General features: G+C 58.2%; 1 protein-coding gene across 1 annotated transcript; it reads left to right on the top strand.

The window, feature by feature from the left end:
* The first annotated feature begins 467 nt into the window (after nt 1-467).
* Nucleotides 468-21,911, top strand: LOC141995510 (dnaJ homolog subfamily B member 2-like). Its single transcript, XM_074966747.1, has 8 exons — nt 468-532; nt 6,116-6,225; nt 10,308-10,361; nt 13,674-13,790; nt 17,523-17,633; nt 18,617-18,722; nt 20,534-20,604; nt 21,325-21,911. The coding sequence occupies exons 1-8, from the start codon at nt 468-470 to the stop codon at nt 21,861-21,863; spliced, it is 1,173 nt and encodes a 390-aa protein (XP_074822848.1). The 3' UTR covers nt 21,864-21,911.
* Nucleotides 21,912-23,176: the final 1,265 nt, after the last annotated feature.

Genomic DNA, 23,176 nt, shown 5'->3' with positions numbered 1-23,176 from the left:
CAGTGTGGCTGAGGTTTATACACCCTGGTGCAGTGTCTCGGACACTGTGATTTGCTCTAACTTACTGTAATAACGCTGCAGAGTTGGGAGGACAGTGCAGAGGGGCAGGGTGGGGCGTATCAGTGAGAGGTGCCATTCGGGGGCTGCACCGAGCGGCAGGGGGGTGAGAGAGTCACAGGTGGATTTCTGAACAGTGGCTAGGTTGAGGTCAGAACCTGTGTGAGCTGGACAGATGGACAAGGACTTGGGACAGATGGACCATACAGGCTCGGTTAGGATGGTGTGGGTAAGAGAGAACAGAGGGATCTGGCCGAGGTCGTCTGCTCAACGTGAGGTACGGGCTGCAGCAGGTCTGAGTGAGGTGGTGGCTCACTCTGGGACCTGCAGGCTGGCCGTTCTCCTCAGTGCCGTTCATTGCCTTTCCCCCCTAGATTCCCTGCTGGCCTCAGCACAGGACCCCACTCGCCATGGTGGAGTACTATGAAGCCCTGGGCATTCCCCGCAGCGCCTCCTCTGACGACATAAAGAAGGCGTAAGTCCCGCTTCCTTGGAGCAACTGCAGCCCCGTCCCCACACATCCCAATGGCACTGTTCCTCTGTGCTTGCCCGCGCTGTCCCCCGGGGCTCCGGACGTAGGGCGTCTAGCGAGCTCTGTGGCCCACAAAGGAAGAAGGCAGCACTGAGTCCCACCGTCACGTAACAGGACCATGGACATACAGTCTTTGCTGCAGGGACCATGCTGCCCTCTCGGGAAAGGGGGCAGTTCTCAGCCTGTGCCCTGCAGGGCTCAGACTAGATGGTCCCAACGGGCCTTGGAATCTAGGAATCAATGCTGAGGTGGCTGCAGGGCCAGGAGGGCGGTGGAGGTGGAGAGGGGGTGTCTGCCAGTGTGTGGTGTGAGCCGGGACACGTGGTGGGGTGGGGGTGGCTGGGAGCTGGCTCCCCTGTAGTACCCTGTGCTGTGCCTAGGTATCCCGTTAGGGGCTGCCCTTTCCCCACTGAGCTGTGATAGAGACAGGGAGGGCGATGGGAGGGCAAAGGTGACCAGACCTCACTGCAGTTGGAGTTACCATGGGAGCCCTGCCTTTGACCTCGAGCCTGCTGAAATCAGGGTCCAAACACCCGTCAGCGGGAGCAGGCAAGGCCCTCTGCAGCAGGGCTGTGATTCCACCTAGCCACCATTCGCTCACTGCCACGCTGGGCCCTGAGATCCCATCATTACCGTGGCCCGGGGTCGTAGAAAGCCACGTGAGGAGACCGACACGTGTTTGAGGGGAGAGGGCCCTCCTTCCTGGGCAGATCCTCCAGTGGTGTCCAGCACGAACCATCCCTGGTCCCTGCTGGGGTGCCGTAGCGTGGCAGAGTTATTGTCATTCCTTAAAGCAGAGGTTCTCAAACTGGGGGGCTGTTTTGGCTTGTGTGAGAAGCTTTAGGGAAAAAACAAACAAACCCTTACTGCGCACATTTTTCCCACAGCAATCAACAGGCGTCTACTTAAATCACGGCGAAATCACACATTTTTTGCAGGTTGGTCAGGGGGTAAAGAGCCAGTTTCGCGGCTGTGTTCATACAGTTGTATGTTCCATGCCACCCTCACTTCTACGCTGCGGCTGGCGGGGCGCTGCCTTCAGAGCTGGGTGCCTGGCCAGCAGCTGCCGCTCTCCCACCGCTCAGCTCTGAAGGCTGTGCAGAAGTAAGGGTGGCAATACCGCAACCCCCCTACAATTGGGTTGCGACCCCTTTTGGGTCGGGACCCGCAGTTTGAGAAATGCTACTCTAGAAGGCCCTGTGCGGTTTGACGGATTTCTGTTAAGCTTGCCTAGCATTATACGAAGTTGTTGCCATCGGTATGTTAATCCGTTTGCTCTGAGGTGGTGTGCGCATTTCATTGTAAGCATGGACCACAAGCGCAGTTTTACTTGTGCTGTTATTACAATGGATCGTTGGCTCATTCGTGCAACAGAAAAGAACAAAACAAAAAAACCAACTCAAGTGAAAAACAAAGAAGCCAAAACAGATCCAAGTGAAGCCCCGCTGCTGGTGGGAGATATTGAGAAGCGAGCCACACAAACAGTGAAGCGTGGTACAGATAAGACTGTGACATGTGGAGTCTGTTGGGGGAGTGGCCCCTCTCTCTCCAAGTCTGTGGGCGGCCAATCCACCCCACTGTGTCTCCGGGGGTCGCCCGGCGTGGGGAATCAGCGGGCGTCGGGAGATGTGGGAGCGGGTCTGTGATCGGGGCCGAATGACAAACACAGTTACAGAGCCCAGCCCCTGGTCAGGGCGGGCAGTGAAGAGTCTCTGGCTCAGGCCGGCCCACAGGCTGGGCAGCAAACAGTCGGGCCCCCCTAGATCTGGCGGAGGGCCGACAAGTGCAGGCGTCTTGCCTAAGGGAGGGGGAGGCTGCCCCGCACGGCTGGGGGTGGCAGGGGGGACGCAGGCCCACCCACTCCACTGCGTCCTGGCCCAGGGCCCTAGCAGTGGGAGAGCGGTCTGGCGCTGGGTCACGGGGATCCTGACTGTAACATGCTGACTCAGAGTCGGCTACCCCTGGGCCACATCCCAGCTCCCCCTCCTGGCGTATCTGCCTCGGGAGAGGGTCGTTCTAGTCGTTGGGGAAGAAAGCCTCTGTCAGCGCTTGCAGCTCCTCCCTGCTCGGGTCTGTAAATGGCCCTGGCCAGTCCTCGGCTCCCTCATTGTCTGCAGCAGCCTCCCGGCTCAGGAGCTCACAGGAGGTTTCTGACTTCTCCGGCGGCTGCCTCCCAACTGAGTTCTCTGGCACGCCTTTTATACTCCTGGTCCCACCCGCTGACTTCTGGTGGGAGGATTGAGCGAGGTGTGGCTCCGCCCACCAGGGTTCAGTGAGGGGTCCCTTGCCCTCCGGGTCTGTGGGCGGCCAATCCGCCTCACTACACATGGCATAAAGTCAAGTGGAGGAAATACCGAGAGGAATACACACAGTACGGCTTCCCCCACTTGCTGATTGGAAATGTGGCGCACCCACAGTGTGTTCTGTGCTCAGAAGAGCTTGCACAAGATAGCTTAAAACTCGTAAAGCTGCAGAGCATCTGCAGCCTAAACACGCCACGCATGCCGATAAGCCAACAATGCATTTCCAGCGGAAAGAATGGGACCTTAAAGGTTGATGGGATGTTATGAACAACCAGCCAACCCCAGAAAAAGCACAAATGGCTTCCTACAGTTTCCTACCTAATTGTTAAATGTAAAAAAGCCCCACATAGTGGGCGAATCACCATTCTCCGGTCGCGGTAGCAATGTGTTGCATTATGCACAGTGACAAATTTGCAACTCCACTTCTAGCCCTTCCGTTGTCCAATGATACAGTGGCATGTCGCACTGGTGATATTGCTAACGACATAAAGGTTCAGCTGATCGAATGGTTTAAACATAGCCCCAGATACGCCTTACAACTCGATGGGTCTATAGGCATCTCTAATCCAGGTCAGCTGCTTGTGTACGTCAGTTACTGCTGCAACAGGAAGCTGCAAGAAGATTTATTTTTTTGCAATTCTCTTCAAGGAGAGACAATGGGACAAGAAGTATTTTGCAATCTTGACAACTTCATGCATGAAGAAGGACTGGAGTGTTTATGCTGAGTTGGTGTATTTATAGATGGGGCCTGTGCTATGGGGGGAAAGGTTGGAGTAAAAGCAAAAGTTTGGGGATTGGTGCCGCATGTTATTTTCACACAGTATGTACCCACAGGGAAACTCTGGCTTCCAAGACACTCGAACCAGAACTTTTTTGTGTTCTGCTAACTGCAATCAAAATAGTGAACTTTGTTAAGTCTTGTTCCCTGAACTTGAGATTGTTCTCAAGTTTATGTAGAGATGGGATCAGAACAGGAGAAATCTGGGGGCTATCTTGAGAAAAGATCCTGATGCATGTATTTGAGCTGACAGATGAACTCCACTTGTTCCTTCTTGATGCCGGCTCACCTTATGCAGAACTTCTGTCTGATTCCAAATGGCTTTCAAGCCTAGCATATTTAGCAGACATTTCTGAGGAGCTGAATGTTTCACTTCAAGGTGCCACCTTGAACCTTCTGCTATTAAATGGTAAAACTGACGACTTCCTGAAGAAATGTACTCACTGGAAGGAGCGACTGGAAGGTGGGATGGCAGAAATGTTTCCAGTGTTGGCAGAGTTTTGGGAGGAGAACGAGCTTGAACTTGAAACGGTAAAACCAATCACGGCTCGTCATCTCGCAGGCTCAATAGCTCCTTTCAGAAATGTTTTCAGGATTTGACTCTCGATCAATATGACCGGGTTTGACAACCTTGTCAAGTGACCCATCACTGAAGACAATATTTGCTTCCACCCCACTAAGTGAGTTCTGGCCGTCAATCGCCGGGGAGTATCCAGTGTTACCCGAAGCTGCAATGAATCTCTTAATTCCTTTCACATCTACCTGCTAATATGAAACAGCCTTTTCTGCCCTAGCTTGCATCAAAAACAAAGACCGATCTCGGCTCCAGGTAGAAGGGAACCCTCCGGATTGGTCTCAATCACCCAGCCCAGGAGGGAATTGCTCTGCTCCAAAAAGCCCCCAGCACACTAGTGACAACAGTGTGATGCCCCTAAGCAGGAGTAACATTTCCATGACTCTCTACTTCAGTGGCTCTGTTTGAGCCAATGCCTTACGGGTTTTAATAGTTAGTGAGAATCGCATATTGATTTGGTTTATCGGTATATGTACTGATGTGGTGGGGTGGGGGATGTAAACACCTACAGACACAAAGAAGGGGGGTGCAATCAAAGAAGTTTGAGAACTACTGCCTTAAAGGGTGCTTGTGCCCCTCCTGGCACTTCAGGGAAAAACCCACGACCACCATCAAAGGGCAGCTTGTCCGAACAAACCCCAGGGCGGGAAACATGTCCAGAGCAGGGAGTCATAGCCAGGAGGCACTGCCTGCCCCCCGAGCCAGGAACCACCCCATGCAGGCCGCAGCCTGGGCCCAGAGTCTGTCATTGTCTGGGGATGGAATTGCATTCGTCTGTGGCAATAACTAGGGTTGCCAGGCGCTCGGTTTTTGACTGAAACTCCCGGTTGAAAAGGGACCCTGGCGTCTCCGACCAGCACTGCTGACTGGGCCGTTAAAAGTCCGGTCGGCGATGCAGCGGGGCTAAGGCAGGCTCCCTGCCTGCCCTGGCTCCACACACCTCCTGGAAGCAGTGGCATGTCCCTATGGCCTCTAGGCGCAGGGGCAGCTAGGGAGGCTCTGTGCGCTGCCCCCGCCCTGAGCGCCGGCTCTGCAGCTCCCATTGGCTGGGAACTGTGGCCAATGGAAGCTGCAGGGGCAGTGCCTTCGGGTGCAGGCAGCACGCAGAGCCCCCTGGCTGCCCCTACATCTAGGAACTGGATATATCAGCTGCTCCTGGGAGCCGCCTGAGGTAAGCACTGCCTGACCAGAGCCTGCACTCCGAACCCCCTGCCCCAGCCCTGAGGCCCTTCCCACACCCCAACCCCAGCCCTGACCCCCCTCCCGCACCCCAACCCCTGCCCCAGCCCGGAGCCCCCTCCCACATCCTGAACCCCTCATTTGTGGCCCCATCCTGGAGCCTGCCCCCCCAGCCAGAGCCCTCACCCACTCCCGCATGCCAGCCCTGTTAAAGTGGTGGAGGGTGGGGGAGAGTGAGCGATGGAGGAAGGACGAATGGTGTGAGCAGGAGGCGGGGCCTCAGAGAAGAGTCCGGGCAGGAGCGGGGCCTCGGGGCAGGGGGCGCAGGGGGTGGGGCAAGGGTGTTCGGTAGCTGCTCTGGATCCCATGAGGAGTCACAGCAGGAAGAAAGTCATCCCCCGTGTCCAAATGGAGCAGAGGTGACGTCCATGGGGTTGATCCGGACGCCTGGATCAGGCTGGGCAAGGCCTGACTGGAGATGTCGGGCAGCCTAAGGGACCGGGGCACTGCTGCGCTTGCCGGGGCATATCCAGAGCCAAACCTGGCTCTCTAGGAAGATCCAGCCCTGCTTTCTGGTGGAGCAGAGCTTTGGGGAAGGAGGGGACAAGGGGATGATTCGACTGGGCGCAGCCCCTGGTGACCGGCACACTCAGGGATCACTGCTTACTGCTGTCTCTCTGGGCACTGTGCAGGTACAGGAAGGCGGCGCTGAAATGGCATCCGGATAAGAACCCAGGGAACAAGGAACACGCCGAGCGGAAGTTCAAAGAGATTGCAGAGGCCTACGAAGTGCTGTCGGACAGTAAGGGGCCGGCGTCTCCCCTCCCTCCGGGCTCAGTGTGGGTCCGGGCCGTGGGGGCCGGCGTCTCCCCTCCCTCCGGGCTCAGTGTGGGTCCGGGCCGTGGGGGCCGGCGTCTCCCCTCCCTCCGGGCTCAGTGTGGGTCCGGGCAGTGGGGGCCGGCGTCTCCCCTCCCTCCAGGCTCAGTGTGGGTCCGGGCCGTGGGGGCCGGCGTCTCCCCTCCCTCCGGGCTCAGTGTGGGTCCGGGCAGTGGGGGCCGGCGTCTCCCCTCCCTCCAGGCTCAGTGTGGGTCCGGGCCGTGGGGGCCGGCGTCTCCCCTCCCTCCGGGCTCAGTGTGGGTCCGGGCAGTGGGGGCCGGCGTCTCCCCTCCCTCCGGGCTCAGTGTGGGTCCGGGCAGTGGGGGCCGGCGTCTCCCCTCCCTCCGGGCTCAGTGTGGGTCCGGGCCGTGGGGGCACAATCCCTGCACAGGGCGGGGTGGCCATGGGTCAGAGCAGGCTCTCACGTCCTCTTGCTGCGCTTGGAAGAAGGGTTTGCTCTCTCTGTTGCCTGCTGGGTTGCTCCCAGCGCTGTGTGTCTCACCCGTAGACGGGACAACTGTGTTACCCAGTGGCCCAGTGTGCCGCTGTCCTCTCACCAGCCGCCCCAGTCGCTGGCTGCCAGGTGCTTCCAAGCCTGCAGGGCTTGGGGAGAGTCTAGTCACCAGTTCTAGCTACGGGGTCTATAGGGCGCACTCCAGGGCCCAGACCATTCATCCAGCTTCTTCCCACCACTGTCCAGCCATCCTAGACGTCAAAACCCATGTCTGAGCCCTCTGGAACCCCCCAGTGCTCACTCGCCCTCCCGCCAAGCTCCACGGGGGCTGCGGGCACTCTGGCCTTCCCATTCAGCCCCCTTGGGGACAACGTGGCAGGAAATCAAAGAACCCAGACGGTGCAGGCGAGGTTCCTAACCCCAGTGACGTCAGCCTTAGAGCCTTCGAGAGTCACAGATCCCTGAAAACTACGAAAGCCGTGAGACACCCGCTGCCCTGGGCTGAGGTAATCTGAGGTTCATCAGCGTTTCCGGCTGGACAGCGTCCCTGTTCTCTCCCCAAGCCCTTTGCTGCTGGGGTGAACCCCCTGCACAGAGCCAGAACCCGCACCCACAGCGGGCCCGGGGCTCTGCACCGTGTGCACAGGCTGGGAAGATCCAGCTCCACCAGGCAGGCTTGCCCTCCCTTTGCGGCCCCTGTGTAGAAAGGCCATTGTCCTGGGGGGCTCGGCCAGCTCCCCCCTATAAATGCCGCAGCGAAACGGCTGTAGCGTGGACACTTGCTATCGCCACAGAAGGGGGTTTCCCATCGCTGTGTAAATCCACACCCGTCCCCCGAGGGGCGGGAGCTAGGTCAATGGAATCGTTCTACCGTTGATCCTACGCCGGGGCTGAGACTGGCTTAACTCCATCTCGCTGGGCCGACCCAGGCTGTGGGTGTGGACCAGTCAGTCCGAGGCGATGGCAGCTTGACGGCTGTCAGTGATGGCCCTTCAGTGAGGTGTCCACTGCCTGGCCCCGGCGGGGCAGCTGCCTGGAATGCAGCACAACGGGCTGCCCTGGGCCAGCCAAGCTCCTGCGCCAGGCTGCCCACATTTCAACACAGGCACTCAACAGAGACTCCGTAATCTACCGTCGCCCGCTGCTCCAGCTGGGCCCTCAGGCGTCCCGTGGCTCTCCCTCTGCCATCACCTCTCCTGCGTAGCTGCCGCCCCTAGGACGGGGCAAGGTGCCATTTGCCAGGCTGGGATGGTAGAAGGGAAGCCTGCTGGAGCAATGCCTCCTGCCTCCTCTCTGCCCCCGGCCCAGGAGTCCCATGCAGGAATCCGTCTGGCTACTGTGTTGCCCCTGATCCCATGCTGAGGAGGGGCTGGGAGCCTGGAGCCCTGTGATGACCCATGAGGTGCAGGATTGCTCCCCTCTGAACATGCCCACATGTAATGCCCCAAAGGTGGGGGCTCCCACCCCTCGCCCTGGGGACAGTTCCAGAGCCCAGCCCCTCCTTCAGACAGGAGCTGCTTCCGGATAGTCAGCCTCCATCTTCTCCCCTTGTGCCCTAGTCACAGCCCTGGCACACCTTAAATCCCTGTCCCTTCCCAGCAGCCGCACCCTCCCCATAGCTGCCGGCTTTGGGCAAGCCCCTCGTTAGCTGTCTTTGGGCTGAGCTAGGATGAAGCCCCGTTAACCGTTCTTCAGAATCCCCAGGCTGGTCTCCACTGAAAACTGAGGTCAGCCTGTGAAAAATCCACCCCCCGGAGAGACGTCGCTGTGCCGAGCTCACCCCCCGGGGTTGCCAGCCCTGGCCAATGGAAGTTCTTCCGTCGACCTTGCTGTCGCCTCCTGGGCGGTGGGTTAGCCAGCCCCCCCCCCCCCCCTGTCTGCACTGACGTGGGGCAGCTGTGCTGCTGGAGCGGTTTAAGTGCAGACATAGCCCACTCCCCGGATGGTTCCTATTGTGCAGCTCCGAGTCCCCTGGGGATTGCCCTGGAGCTCTCCAAAGCAGGCCCGGGCGGGAGTTGCCATGTGCTGGGCAGGAGGTGGTCTGCAAAGCACAGGAACGCCAGCGTCATTTGGCTGTTTGGTGATTTCATTCCCCGGCAGAGATCGGGACATTTAACTGCCCCGCACACACCGAGCACCGGGGCTGGGAGACTGGTCTCGTTCTACAGTCCTGCGGGGGGGCAGCGTGTACCTGTGGGTTCTCCCGTGTCGGTCAGGCCCGTGTGTGCTGCCATCTTCTCTCAGCATCACCAGCCCGTCTGTTCCACAGCCCAGCCTCATCCCTGGCTGGTACCTGGCACTACCCAAACTGTCCCGCCTTTTGCTCACCGAACAGCCTGTCAGCTCCCTCCTGTCCCGGAGTCCCCGGGCAATGCTCTGGAACTGCTCCCTATGAAGCCAGGCAGGACTCTGGGGAAGTCTCCTTTCTGTGAGCAGCCTGTCTGCAGGACACACAGCTCACCCGGCTTCCACCTTCCTGGGTCTGACCTAGGAGCATTCAGCCTCCTCTGCCCCTCCGTGCGCTTCCCCCAGCGAGTCCACCCAGGCGGGGTCCTGGGGAAGCCAGAGGGTCCTGCCCCCTGACTCCGCAGTCAGATGTGACTCTCAGCCAGCTAGCAAAACAGAAGGTTTATTAGATAGTCTAACACAGAGCTTGTAGGTACAGAGAACAGGACCCCTCAGCTGGGTCCATTTTGGGGGGCAGTGAGCCAGACAACCACAACTGCACTTCACTCCATGTCCCCAGCCAGCCCCAAACTGAAACTCCCTCCAGCCCCTCCTCCACTGGGCTTTGTCCCTTTCCCGGGCCACGAGGTCACCGGATTCCTTTGTTCTCCAACCCTTTAGCTCTTACCTTGCAGGGGGGAAGGGCCCAGGCCATCAGTTGCCAGGAGACAGAGCGTCGGCCATTTATGTACCCTGGCCCTTTGCTCTGCAACAATTACACCCCCTTATCCCACCCCCTAGAGACGTAAGAAATGCCTAGGGGAAACTGAGGCACCCCTACAGTATTCAGAGGAAACATTAAGAACAGTCCCATTTCGTCACACCTCCTGTCAGTCTGGGTTCTGCTTGGTGTGTTCACCGGTTCCCTCCGCTGCCAGTCTGGGTTCTGCCTGGTGTGCTCACCGCCTCACAGGCCTGCATGGCTCCCTTGATGCCAAGGCTGCCTCGCTGCCCCAAGCCGCGGACTCCGGGGTCGCACAGGTCAGAGGAGCAGGCCCTCCCCAGGTGAAGTTGAGAACTGATCACTGTTTCTGCAGCCCCCTGGGGATCCTCTGGAAACCTGCTCTCCCGTCCCTCACTAGATGGGCAGGGAGCCCTGACATAGGCACTGGCCCAGGCGAGCCTGTGGCAGTCCCATGTCTGTTCCTCTGGCTGCTTCCCCATTTGCGGGCAGGCAAAGCGGCCCTTTCACCAGGCTGAGCCTCAGCCCCAGCTGGCCCATTGCTGGGGCTGAGGCTCAGCCTGGTGAAAGGGCCGCTGTGTCTGCAATGAGACCCGCACTCGGCTGAAGATGGGCTGGGTGACCTCTCGCTCCTTCTTCTTTCCAGAGAGCAAGCGCGACCTCTACGACCGCTACGGCAAGGACGGGCTCACGGGGGCAGGTGAGTGACCCACTCAGGAGAAGTGGCCTTTCCCACGGACCAGCACTGGATTCCAAGGGACTGGTCTATCCGTGGGTGCGGTTCTCCAGCCCGGGGTCTGTATGCATGCCCTGGCCTAGGGGGCCTCCTTCCCGGCTGGGCATGAAGCGCCTGTCACGGAGTCCCCGGGCGATGCTCTGGAACTGCTCCCTATGAAGCCAGGCAGGACTCTGGGGAAGTCTCCTCTCTGGGAGCAGCCTGTCTGCAGGACACACAGCTCACCCGGCTTCCACCTTCCTCGGTCTGACCTCAGAACATTCAGCCTCCTCTGCCCCTCTGTGCACTTAGAATCATAGAATCATAGAATATCAGGGTTGGAAGGGACCTCAGGAGGTCATCTAGTCCAACCCCCTGCTCAAAGCAGGACCAATCCCCAACTAAATCATCCCAGCCAGACCTTTGTCAAGCCTGACCTTAAAAACTTCTAAGGAAGGAGATTCTACCACCTCCCTAGGTAACGCATTCCAGTGTTTCACCACCCTCCTAGTGAAAAAGTTTTTCCTAATATCCAACCTAAACCTCCCCCACTGCAACTTGAGACCATTACTCCTTGTCCTGTCCTCTTCTACCACTGAGAATAGTCTAGAACCATCCTCTCTGGAACCACCTCTCAGGTAGTTGAAAGCAGCTATCAAATCCCCCCTCATTCTTCTCTTCTGCAGACTAAACAATCCCAGTTCCCTCAGCCTCTCCTCATAAGTCATGTGTTCCAGACCCCTAATCATTTTTGTTGCCCTTCGCTGGACTCTCTCCAGTTTATCCACATCCTTCTTGTAGTGTGGGGCCCAAAACTGGACACAGTACTCCAGATGAGGCCTCACCAATGTCGAATAGAGGGGAACGATCACGTCCCTCGATCTGCTCACTATGCCCCTACGTATACATCCCAAAATGCCATTGGCCTTCTTGGCAACAAGAGCACACTGCTGACTCATATCCAGCTTCTCGTCCACTGTAACCCCTAGGTCCTTTTCCGCAGAACTGCTGCCTAGCCATTCGGTCCCTAGTCTGTAGCTGTGCATTGGGTTCTTCCGTCCTAAGTGCAGGACCCTGCACTTATCCTTATTGAACCTCATCAGGTTTCTTTTGGCCCAATCCTCCAATTTGTCTAGGTCCCTCTGTATCCTATCCCTGCCCTCCAGCGTATCTACCACTCCTCCCAGTTTAGTATCATCCGCAAATTTGCTGAGAGTGCAATCCACACCATCCTCCAGATCATTTATGAAGATATTGAACAAAACCGGCCCCAGGACTGACCCCTGGGGCACTCCACTTGACACCGGCTGCCAATTAGACATGGAGCCATTGATCACTACCTGTTGAGCCCGACAATCTAGCCAACTTTCTACCCACCTTATAGTGCATTCATCCAGCCCATACTTCTTTAACTTGCTGACAAGAATACTGTGGGATACCGTGTCAAAAGCTTTGCTAAAGTCAAGAAACAATACATCCACTGCTTTCCCTTCATCCACAGAACCAGTAATCTCATCATAGAAGGCGATTAGATTAGTCAGGCATGACCTACCCTTGGTGAATCCATGCTGACTGTTCCTGATCACTTTCCTCTCATGTAAGTGCTTCAGGATTGATTCTTTGAGGACCTGCTCCATGATTTTTCCGGGGACTGAGGTGAGGCTGACTGGCCTGTAGTTCCCAGGATCCTCCTTCTTCCCTTTTTTAAAGATTGGCACTACATTAGCCTTTTTCCAGTCATCTGGGACTTCCCCCGTTCGCCACGAGTTTTCAAAGATAATGGCCAATGGCTCTGCAATCACATCCGCCAATTCCTTCAGCACTCTCGGATGCAACTCGTCCGGCCCCATGGACTTGTGCACGTCCAGCTTTTCTAAATAGTCCCTAACCACCTCTTTCTCCACAGAGGGCTGGCCATCTACTCCCCATGTTGTGATGCCCAGCGCAGCAGTCTGGGAGCTGTCCTTGTTAGTGAAGACAGAGGCAAAAAAAGCATTGAGCACATTAGCTTTTTCCACATCCTCTGTCACTAGGTTGCCACCCACATTCAGTAAGGGGCCCACACTTTCCTTGGCTTTCTTCTTGTTGCCAACATACCTGAAGAAACCCTTCTTGTTACTCTTGACATCTCTTGCTAGCTGCAGCTCCAGGTGCGATTTGGTCCTCCTGATTTCATTCCTACATGCCCGAGCAATATTTTTATACTCTTCCCTGGTCATATGTCCAATCTTCCACTTGTAAGCTTCCCACAGCAGTCCACCCAGGCGGGGTCCTGGGGAAGCCAGTGGGTTCTGCCCCCCAACTCCGTAGTCAGATGGGACTCTCAGCCAGCCAGTAACACAGAAGGTTTATTAGACGACAGGAACATGGTCTAACACAGAGCTTGTAGGTGCAGAGAACAGGACCCCTCAGCCGGGTCCATTTTGGGGGGCAGTGAGCCAGACAACCCCGTCTGCCCTTCACTCCATGTCCCCAGCCAGCCCCAAACTGACTCCCCCTCCAGCCCCTCCTCCTCTGGGCTTTGTCCCTTTCCTGGGCCAGGAGGTCACCGGATTCCTTTGTTCTCCAACCCTTTAGCTCTCACCTTGCAGGGGGAAGGGCCCAGGCCATCAGTTGCCAGGAGACAGGGTGTCAGCCATTTATGTACCCAGGCCCTTTGCTCTGCAACAATTAGACCCCCTTATCCCACCCCCTAGAGACTTAAGAAATGTCTAGGGGAAACTGAGGCACCCCCACACTATTCAGAGGAAACATTAAGAACAGTCCCACCTCGTCACAGCACCCTTGGTGCCCTGTCCCAGCCATTCCTCTGAAAAAGCCTCCCGAGGTACAGCACGGTCCTGAGACTGCAGCTACCATTTTAGTGGGGCACACAGAAAAAATCTGAGCTCTCCCTTACCTGGTGCGAATTTAGTGGAGTCACTTAATTCCTCCTGGAGCTGGGCCCAGCCCCACCAGCCTCCTCGGAGACACTGGTGCTCAGACAGCGGAGTGTGGGGGCAGGGCGGGTGGCTCCAGACCCCCTGGGAGATTCTCCCCATGGGCGTTAAGGGCTGGGCTGACCCTATGTATAGTCAGGGAAGCTCTCCCAACCAGAGATCCCCATGGGAACCGCCTCGGACACCAAAGGCATTGCATCCTGAGATCCATAGTGTCCAGAGGCCACAGTTCTGGGTGAAGGTCTTTCCATCTGGCTACAGAGCTCTGGGGATTCCAGCCTGGCCAGCCCCCAATGACCCCTGTTCTCCTTCCCTGGGAAGGCAGGTTTGTAATGGCCAGCGTCTGCTTTTCCCCCAGGGACCGGGGATCCCCGGGGTGGTGCCGGAGCTCCGGGCTTCACCTTCACCTTCCGCGGCGCAGACGAGGTCTTCAGAGAGTTCTTTGGGGGCCGAGATCCTTTCGCCGACTTCTTTGGTGAGCATTAGCCCAGTCTGGCCTCCTCCTGAGGTGAGGTGGGCCCAGCCGTCCCCACGGCCCATCTGCTGCCCTGGGGGAGTGAGCCGGGGGCCTGCTGTCCTGCCTGCGCAGGTCCTGTCAGCTGGAATACAGCCAGACCCAGTGGGGGAGCTCATCCCTTCAGCCCCGATGGATCTCGCCTTGGCCCAGCCCCGAGTGTCACACCCCCTCGGGAGAGCCGGGTGTGACTGGACTCTCCACAGGAGTGGGTGTGACACCCTCCCACCCTGAGATTTCACCCTGCCAGGCTCTAGGTGACTCATGGCTTGGGTCCAGCACCAAACCAGGACTCATGTTACCAGGCAGAAAGGTCTGGCTCAGTAACTCTCCCACCCCTCGGTGCTGAGGGCCAGTGACAGAGCCCCCCCAGGGATCGTTGCTGTGGGCCGTTGGTGAGATCAAGCTCCGGTACAGAGAGACAGGAAACAGGGCTCATTTCCTCCGGTTCATGCTCCACCGCGGAGCTGGGCCGTGGCCTGGGCTGGGCCGCGGCCCCAGTCACTGCTCAGGCTGTACATTCCCTGTAGCCCTGATGGGATGCTCGCGGCCTCTGGTTGCCCCCCCATGGCCCCACACAACCATTCAGCACTTCACCTTGTAGATTCATAGATACTAAGGTCAGAAGGGACCATTATGATCATCTAGTCCGACCTCCTGCACAACGCAGGCCACAGAATCTCACCCACTCCTGCGAAAAACCTCTCACCTATGTCTGAGCTACTGAAGTCCTCAAATCGTGGTTTAAAGACTTCAAGGAGCAGAGAATCCTCCAGCAAGTGACCCGTGCCCCACACTGCAGAGGAAGGCGAAAAACTTCCAGGGCCTGTTCCAATCTGCCCTGGAGGAAAATTCCTTCCCGACCCCAAATATGGGATCAGCTGAAACCCTGAGCATATGGGCAAGATTCACCAGCCAGATACCCAGGAAAGAATTTTCTATAGTAACTCAGATCCCACCCCTTGTTTCACCCCTTCCCTGTGTGGTCCCCCCACTTGTCCCCACTCCGAGCCGATGCTCTATCCTGCTTGTTTCAGAGTGACAGCCGTGTTAGTCTGTATTCGCAAAAAGAAAAGGAGGACTTGTGGCACCTTAGAGACTAACCAATTTATTTGAGCATGAGCTTTCGTGAGCTACAGCTCACTTCATCGGATGCATACTGTGGAAAGTGTAGAAGATCTTTTTATATACACACAAAGCATGAAAAAATACCTCCTCCCACCCCACTCTCCTGCTGGTAATAGCTTATCTAAAGTGATCACTCTCCTTACAATGTGTATGATAATCAAGGTGGGCCATTTCCAGCACAAATCTAGGGTTTAACAAGAACGTCTGGGGTGGGGGGGTAGGAAAAAACAAGGGGAAATAGGTTACCTTGCATAATGACTTAGCCACTCCCAGTCTCTATTCAAGCCTAAGTTAATTGTATCAAATTTGCAAATGAATTCCAATTCAACAGTTTCTCACTGGAGTCTGGATTTGAAGTTTTTTTGTTGTAATATCGCAACTTTCATAAACCAGTCGGAGAGCACTTCAATCTCTCTGGTCATGCGATTACAGACATGAAAGTTGCTTTATTACAACAAAAAAACCTTCAAATCCAGACTCCAGCGAGAAACTGTTGAATTGGAATTCATTTGCAAATTTGATACAATTAACTTAGGCTTGAATAGAGACTGGGAGTGGCTAAGTCATTATGCAAGGTAACCTATTTCCCCTTGTTTTTTCCTACCCTCCCCCCCCGCAGACGTTCTTGTTAAACCCTGGATTTGTGCTGGAAATGGCCCACCTTGATTATCATACACATTGTAAGGAGACTGGTCACTTTAGATAAGCTATTACCAGCAGGAGAGTGGGGTGGGGGGAGGTATTTTTTCATGCTTTGTGTGTATATAAAAAGATCTTCTACACTTTCCACAGTATGCATCCGATGAAGTGAGCTGTAGCTCACGAAAGCTTATGCCCAAATAAATTGGTTAGTCTCTAAGGTGCCACAAGTACTCCTTTTCTATCCTGCTTGTGCAGATCATATTAGAAGCGCCTCCGGGCAGGGACCTTGCTTTGTTCCTGTCTGTGCTGCTCTGTATGTCGCCCTAGATAAACGCCACCGTGCCGAGAAGAAATTAGCCAGCAAATCATTGTGAGCTGAGAGATTTCAGGCAGCCAAATCCTGCACCCCCAAGCCCTCTTCCCACCTTGGAGCCATCAATCCAGGGCCATCTCCTTTCCCTGCCCCATTCCCTTCTCAGGAGCAGGTGCCTTCTCCCCACCCCTAGCCAGCAGTAACGCCTCTTGGGACTGCCCGAACCTGCCCCTCAGCCGCATCCCAGAGACGCAGACAAACAGGGCTTTGGCGTTCAGTTCTCAGCACACGCCCTGCACCCAGAGTCCTCCCGGAACAGGCTCAGCTTTGTACCCGCTCCTGCCCTCAGAACGTCCACGGCATAACCTCGACAAGGGTGCCAGGACGTAACCCATGGGCCCTGTGCAGCGTCGGAGCCTTTCACAGCCGTTTGTGGGCACGTTTCCATGTGCGCTTGGGCTGTGCACGGCAGGGCAGCTTTACCCTCTCGCTCAGCCAGAGTCAGTATCAGCTCCTGGCCCCACAGCGCAGGGTGTGTCTCCGTCGGCCTTAGCAGTCCCTCTTGCTGAGGGCTATCTCCGGGCTGCAGGCCCCCGCTGGCACACTACGTGCCTGCAAGCCAGCCCTGGACTGTACAGACCAGAGAGCTGCAGGACAAACGGCGCTTGGAGCTGAGCAGGGAGGAGGAGAGAGGGCTCTGACAGACCCAGCTCCCAGCTGGCTTAGATTCTGGGGGGGGAAGAGCCCAGCTCCCCTGTGGAGTTAGCACCAGATAGAAGATTTGATGGTCCTGGATGACCAGAATGGACCTTAGTTTTCACACCATCAGTGACTCCGAACAGCCCCTCAAGTCACTGGAAGAGAAGTACCTACATGGGACCAAGAGCTCAGCTCTCAGAGGCCTCTCTGGTCCTGCCCCCAAAGGCAGAAGGGGATCCACTGGCAAGGGGGGAAGCGAGCTAGATTCAGACTAGCAAGGAAGGTGCAAATGGTGTGGGGAACTAGCCCTGGGGCCAACTCACCCAGGGATCTCGCTCAGTGTCTTCAGTCCAAGACGGGGCGGCTCCAGGAGACTCTGCAGCCCAGCGGGGAGTGGTGGGTGTGACACAGGCATCTCTGGGCTATGCAGGGGGTTGGGCGATGGTCCCTTCTGGCCTTGCAATCCTTGAATGAAATGACCCCCCTGCGCCAGCCTGCTCCGCCCGCCCCGTTGCTGGGAGGAGGAGCAGCGCTGCCATCTCCCAGCCGGCACTCGGCCGCCATTCAGCCCTACCTGGCTCATGCCTGCTGGAGAGTGATATTAGTACAGACACAGCGCCCCAAATCTTCAAGAGTACCGAAGCGAGGCCCCTGCCCCACAGAGCCTGGGCTCTCCGTGGACGGGGGCAGGAGCCCCAGGGCTGGAGCGTGGCCTGCAGCAGGAGTCCCAGCAGCTCCATGCTACGGGTTTGGGTGGCTCTGTTGTGTCTGTCCTTGGCGGGCGGGGGCAGAGTTCCAGGCTGTGCTCCCATCACGGCCCCCCCGGAGAGCCCCCTAGTGGCGGTGACCCCTCCCCCTGCCCTTCCCGTTAGCTACCGGGCTGAATTACCCACCCATGTCCTGCTTTCCAGATGACGTGGGCCTCTTCTCAGAGCTGCATGCCGGAGGACCCCGGGGCCACGGACGGGGGGGCCCCTCTGTTGGGTACTCCTTCTGCTCCTACGCCTTCCCAGAGCAGTCAGGTAAGGGGGCGCGGGGTGCCAGCAGACCAGCTTGGGGCTCCCCATCGCCAAGGATTCTTCCTCTGGCTCCAAATTGTAGCCCAGTCCCATTGTCCTCAGTCACACCCCGCTTCTCCCCCCGTCCTTCCTCTGAGTCCTGGCCCTGTCTGAGCCCTGCACATCTAGCGCCATTCCCCTGCCCTGCCCAGCCCAAACCTTCTCCCCTCGGCTCCAGCTCCCCTGCCCAGCCCAGCCCAAACCTTCTCCCCTCGGCTCCAGCTCCCCTGCCCAGCCCGGCCCAAACCTCCTCCCATCAGCTCCGGATCCACCGCTCAGTCCAGCCCAAACCTCCTCTCCTCGGCTCTGGATCCCCTGCCTGGCCCGGCCCAAACCTTCTCCCCTCGGCTCCATATCCACTGCCCAGCCCAGCCCAAACCTCCTCCCATCAGCTCCGGATCCATCACTCAGTCCGGCCCAAACCTCCTCTCCTCGCCTCCGGATCCCCTGCCCGGCCCGGCCCGGCCCAAACCTCCTCCCCTTAACTACGGATCTCCTGCCCTGCCCAAACCTCCTCCCCATGCCTCCATTCCCCTGCCCGGCCCAAACCTCCTCCCCTTGGCTCCAGCTCCCCATCCAGCCCAAACCTCCTCCCGTTAACTCCGGATCCCCTGCCTGGCCCAAACCTCCTCCCCATGCCTCCATTCCCCTGCCCGGCCCAGCCCAAACCTCCTCCCCTCGGCTCCAGCTCCCCTACCCAGCCCAAACCTCCTCCCCATGGCTCCATTCCCCTGCCCGGCCCAAACGACAGTCTCGCCCTGCGACTCCTAGACAGATATTTCCTATCCCAGTTTCACACCCGCCCTGCAGTGCATCCCCTGGCTGACCCGTTACCACCTCGTCACCCTCTCACACCTGGCCAAGGACCCCCTGTGATCCCGCGGGGCTCCCCGGGGCCTGGCCCAGGCTGGGGGCTCCTGCTGTGAGGTTGTCACCCTGTTTTTCAGATTTCTTCTCCTCGTCCTTCAGCCCTGGCACCGACCCCGGAATCGGCTTCCGCTCGGTTTCCACCTCCACCACCTTCGTCAACGGTAAACGCATCACCACGAAGAGGTAGGGAGGGGCCAGCGCGGACTGGCCAGTGGCCAAGCTAGCCTGTCTCCCAGCAACACGGCAGCTGCTCCAGGGGACCACATCATGGAGCCCCCAGTCCCATGTCCCACCACCCGCCATGCCAGAGCCCTCCATGGGGCCAGCCAGGCTGGTGTCCTGCTTTCAGCAGTGGCTCCCTGCCCCGTCTCAGGAGTGAACCTGAGCTGGGCTCCTGCAGGGTGAGGGGGAGCCCAGCAATCCCCGGAGTCACACAAATGACCCTGACTCTGGATGCATTCCCAGTGCCATTGTCTCATGCTCTGGAGGGCTGGGGGACGGAGGGAGGGTGCCGCAGCTTCCGGGTGCGTGGAACGTGTGAGCTCCCATGGGGCACGGCCCTGAGGGTAACGGGGCGCTGTACGCTCACAGCTGCGCACTTTGCGAGGTGGGAGGCAGTGCTGGGTGCCCAGGGGTAGCAGCAGCCTCCCCACCTGCTGAGTGTGTGTGGCCAGGGCTGGTGGGGTTTCCTTTCCTTGGGGTTCCCACTGCCTGGGGCATGGGGCAAAGTGCTCACGTGCTCAGAGAATCCGGGATCCAGGGGGCCTGTGGCAATGTACAAGCGAACGGTGTGCGGGGTGGGGGGGAGCAGGTGCGTGGGTGTCTCTTAGAGCGGGCCGTGTGGGTGGGAAATGGGGAGGAGGAGTGAGTTTCCTCTCTGCTGGACCCATACGCTCTGTGCCCGGGATGTGCCACACTGACAATGCCACGCTCAGGGCAGGCACACCAGAGCTGGTGGTTTGCTCTGTAACTAGATGCCCCAGGCCCGTAACGAAAGTGCTGCATCGAGCCCTCCCCGCCAGTCCCCTCTAGGCAGTCCAGCCCTTGGCTCCCAGCCATACTACCCAGTCCCGTGTAATGAGGGGTGATTGAAAACCCATTTCCCCGTATGTGAGTTTCTACTAATCTCAAAGGACCAGACACTTACCCCAGGTCAGTGTGAATCTCAGATCTTACCCACGTATCACCCTGCCAGCCCATCCTTAGTGAGCTAACGAATGGTTTATTCATGAAAGAAAAGCAGAGTTACAAATGGGTAACAGATCATATACGGACAAGTGATGGCAAAGTCCTTAGACAGGGCTGTAGCAGGGATGCAACAGACGGCTCGCTTGCAAAGTCTCTCTGGCACCTTCCCATAGATTGGCAGGTCTTCAGTCTACGTTCAAGACGCTCCTTTGAGTTGTAAATCCACAGTCCATAGAACTAGGGCAGGAAAGAGGCAACATGGAGATGTCTCAGGGGTCTTTTATATCCTTTGCCGTGTGCGTGGAAATGTCCTGTCCCAAACAAAGCCCACAGCCCCAGTGCATGGAAAGTTACTGCCCAAGATGGAGTCCAGGGGCACATGGGCAGATCACATCCCTTACATGGCTTGCTGACTCCCAGGGGCTGCCACTGCCCATCTTCTCTCTGAGGGGTCTTCAGGAAAGGCTTATGGGGCAGGATGTGTATCTTCAACGGCCCGTTGTGAGCCGAGTGTCCTTGATGGGCCATGAACACACAGCTGTCTGGCCCCGCTGTAAACCCATCTGGGGGCATCACCCACAAACAAAACAGCAGCTGGAGATACACAGCCCATATTCCTCACTTCGGATACAAAGCTGATACGTGGATTTCACCAGGATAATCGCACTCGATAGATTATAGTGTTTCCATTGACACCGGACATGAGACACTTTGTGCAAGACTTGTTGCAAATGCACCACAGTGGTAATATCAGGGGTAGAAATGGTCATCTCTACGCATACAGCACCCCCTCCTCTGTTCCCCAGGATCATCGAGAACGGCCAGGAGCGGGTGGAAATCGAGGAGGACGGAGAGCTGAAAGCTACAGAGGTGAATGGTGAGGAGCAGAGCTTCTGGGCCTCCGGATGGGGGTTGCACAGGGCCAGTAACTTGTGAGGCCCCACTGTGTGCCTGCCCTGGCCGGTGCAATTACCAGGGAGACTGGGGGGAAGTCTGACGGGAGAGGGAACTCAGCCCACAGGGGCCTGGAATGTAGACTCTGCCTGGTGCAGAAAATGGGAACCAGAGCAGTTTGGTAAGTAGCCCAGGCTAGCCCCGCCCAATGCTGGGTGAGCAGATGGGCGTCGGGAGCGTCTGCGGGAGAGGGGAGCGCCCGACGCAGAGACGGGGCTCCGGGGACATGGCCCGACGCTGCATCCCCACCCGGTGCTGCCAGACAGGCAGTCTCCCCTCGGCCGTTGGCCCTGGGGGACATTGTCCCTCGCACCTGGGGCTACCTGGCCCCTTATTGGCAGTGTCAGCAGAGGGGCCCCTGGGAGCTCCCCCAGCTGGAGGTGGGGTGGGGGGCTCTGGGCAGGGGCTGTGGGGAACTCCACTTGCCCACACTGTGCCCGTCTGAGCACAGAGGAATTCGCTCTCTGGGGCTGTGGATCCCTCCTACCAGAACCCGCAATGCCACACTGGGGCAAGGAGCCGAGGCCCATCTGGACACGGAATCTGGGCCCCTGCTTCCCTGGCTGGGGGCTGGCCCCGGGTCCTGGGGAGGCTCTGGCCGGGTCCCTCTCCGGTTACTCTGGTTCGGGTGCTTTCCTTACAGACGTAGCCAACAGTGTGGAGCCTCAGGTAGGGCTGCACCGCCAGGAACAGCACGACATCCTGAGCTCTGCGTCCGACTCCCCCACCCCGCAGCGCCCCCCAAGCACGGCCTCCTCCTACGTGCTCCCCGAAGAGGAGGACAAAGATCTGCACCGGGCCATGGCCTACAGCCTGTCGGAGCTGGAGGACATGGGGCAGCACCGAGTGGACGCCCGCGGCTCCAAGAAGAGACGGGTCAGTACGCGGCGGGCCCGCAAGGGGGCCAGCGAGGAGGCGGGCGCTGCCCTGGCGCCTCAGAGCCGGGCCAAGGGAGCAGAGAGCCCCGGCGGAGGAGACAGCGCGAAGGAAGGGGAGGAGAGGGCGGCCGAGCTGCAGAAGGTGGGGAGCATTCCTGGAGCCACGGGGGGCGGGTTGGTGCCAGACGAGAGCGAGTCGGTGCCGGACAAGAGCCGGTTCACGCTCAGCGACCTCAAGTCAGCGCTTGCCGAGATCGAATCTGCTCCCGACGAGATGGAGTCGGTCGTGTGTGTCCTCCTGTGACGGTGGCCACGGGGAGCCCTCAGCGCGCGGGGATCCGCTGGGACTGCACCAGGCAGCGGCTAGTAAAGGTCAACATCAGCGCTCCGAGCCTGCGTCTTTATCATTCACTGAGTCAGGAGCCACTCAGGCAGGGCGGGAGCAAAGCCCGCCGGGCCAAGGTCTGCCTGGTCTCCAGCCCCATTGCCCCGGGAGATGCTCGGGGCCCCGTGGCCCTGGGGCTGTTTGGCGCTCCCCGTCTCTTTCTCTGGGACCATCTGTCCAGGGTGGAGGCGCAGCGCTTTGGGAGGACCATAGTCCCAGGGCAAGAGAAGGCGCGCTGGTTAGTCCCCTCCGGGGGCTTGGGGTTCGGCTGCATGCCCCTTGCTGAGGGGCATCTGTGATCTGCATGCCCAGGTGAGAGGCTTTTCTCAGCTACTCCCTGGAAACCGGGGTCAGAAGGGTGTGCTGTGGGACCCTGGCTAGCAGCGTTAGTCCTGGGAGCAGATGGAAGGGGTCAGAGAAGAGCAACAAAAATGATCGAGGGGCTGGAGCAATTGACTTATGAGGAGACACTAAAGGAGCTAAACCTGCAGCTTGGCCAGAGGAGAGCAGGGTGGACGTGAGAGCTGGCTCCACAGAGCTGGAGGAGGAACCCCACTAGTGTTAGCACGGTACAAGGGGAGTAAGTGGGAATAGCAGAGTGAAACTAACCAGGGAGACGTTCCTTCTGAATAGCAGGGAAAGCTGCCAGCAGGCAGATGGACCAGGCTGGGGGATCCTTTCCCCCAGGGAGGGCGGAAAGCCCGAGGCCCCGCCTGCTGCATGCGAGATGAATCCAGCTGCGAGCACGAGCTGCCCATCAGCACACAGAGCTACAGCCAGTCCCTGGCAAGGCTTCCTGCTGCCCCCTCTCTCCTGTGCACAAGAGGCACCAAAGCAAGCCCGTGTGCGTTCCAGAACAAGACCCCACCCAGGAAAGCCCAGGCAGTGGAGGAGAACTCTGTTGGGGGCTAGAGAGCTGCTCTGCCTCCAATACCCTCTCCCATCCCCCAGGAAGAGGCGGGTAGAGCCGCTCACCTGCTGACTGGGGGTCCCACTTCTAGCCGTGGGTCACGTGTGGAGCATCCCGCTCCCCAAACATAAGTTGGGGCAGAGTCAACACGACGTTTGTAAGGGAGATCAGGCCTCACCGAGCCGTTAGAATTTTCTGAGGGCTCAACAAACATGGACAAGGGGGATCCAGTGGCTATAGGGTACTTGGACTTTCAGAAAGCCTTTGACGAGGTCCCTCACCAAAGGCTCTTCAGCAAAGTAAGCTGTCATGGGGCAAGAGG

This window comes from Natator depressus, chromosome 11 (assembly GCF_965152275.1).
Source record: "Natator depressus isolate rNatDep1 chromosome 11, rNatDep2.hap1, whole genome shotgun sequence".
NCBI lineage: Eukaryota > Metazoa > Chordata > Testudines > Cheloniidae > Natator > Natator depressus.
The sequence above is the reverse complement of the archived record's forward strand: the minus strand, read 5'-3'. Positions and strand labels throughout refer to the sequence as shown.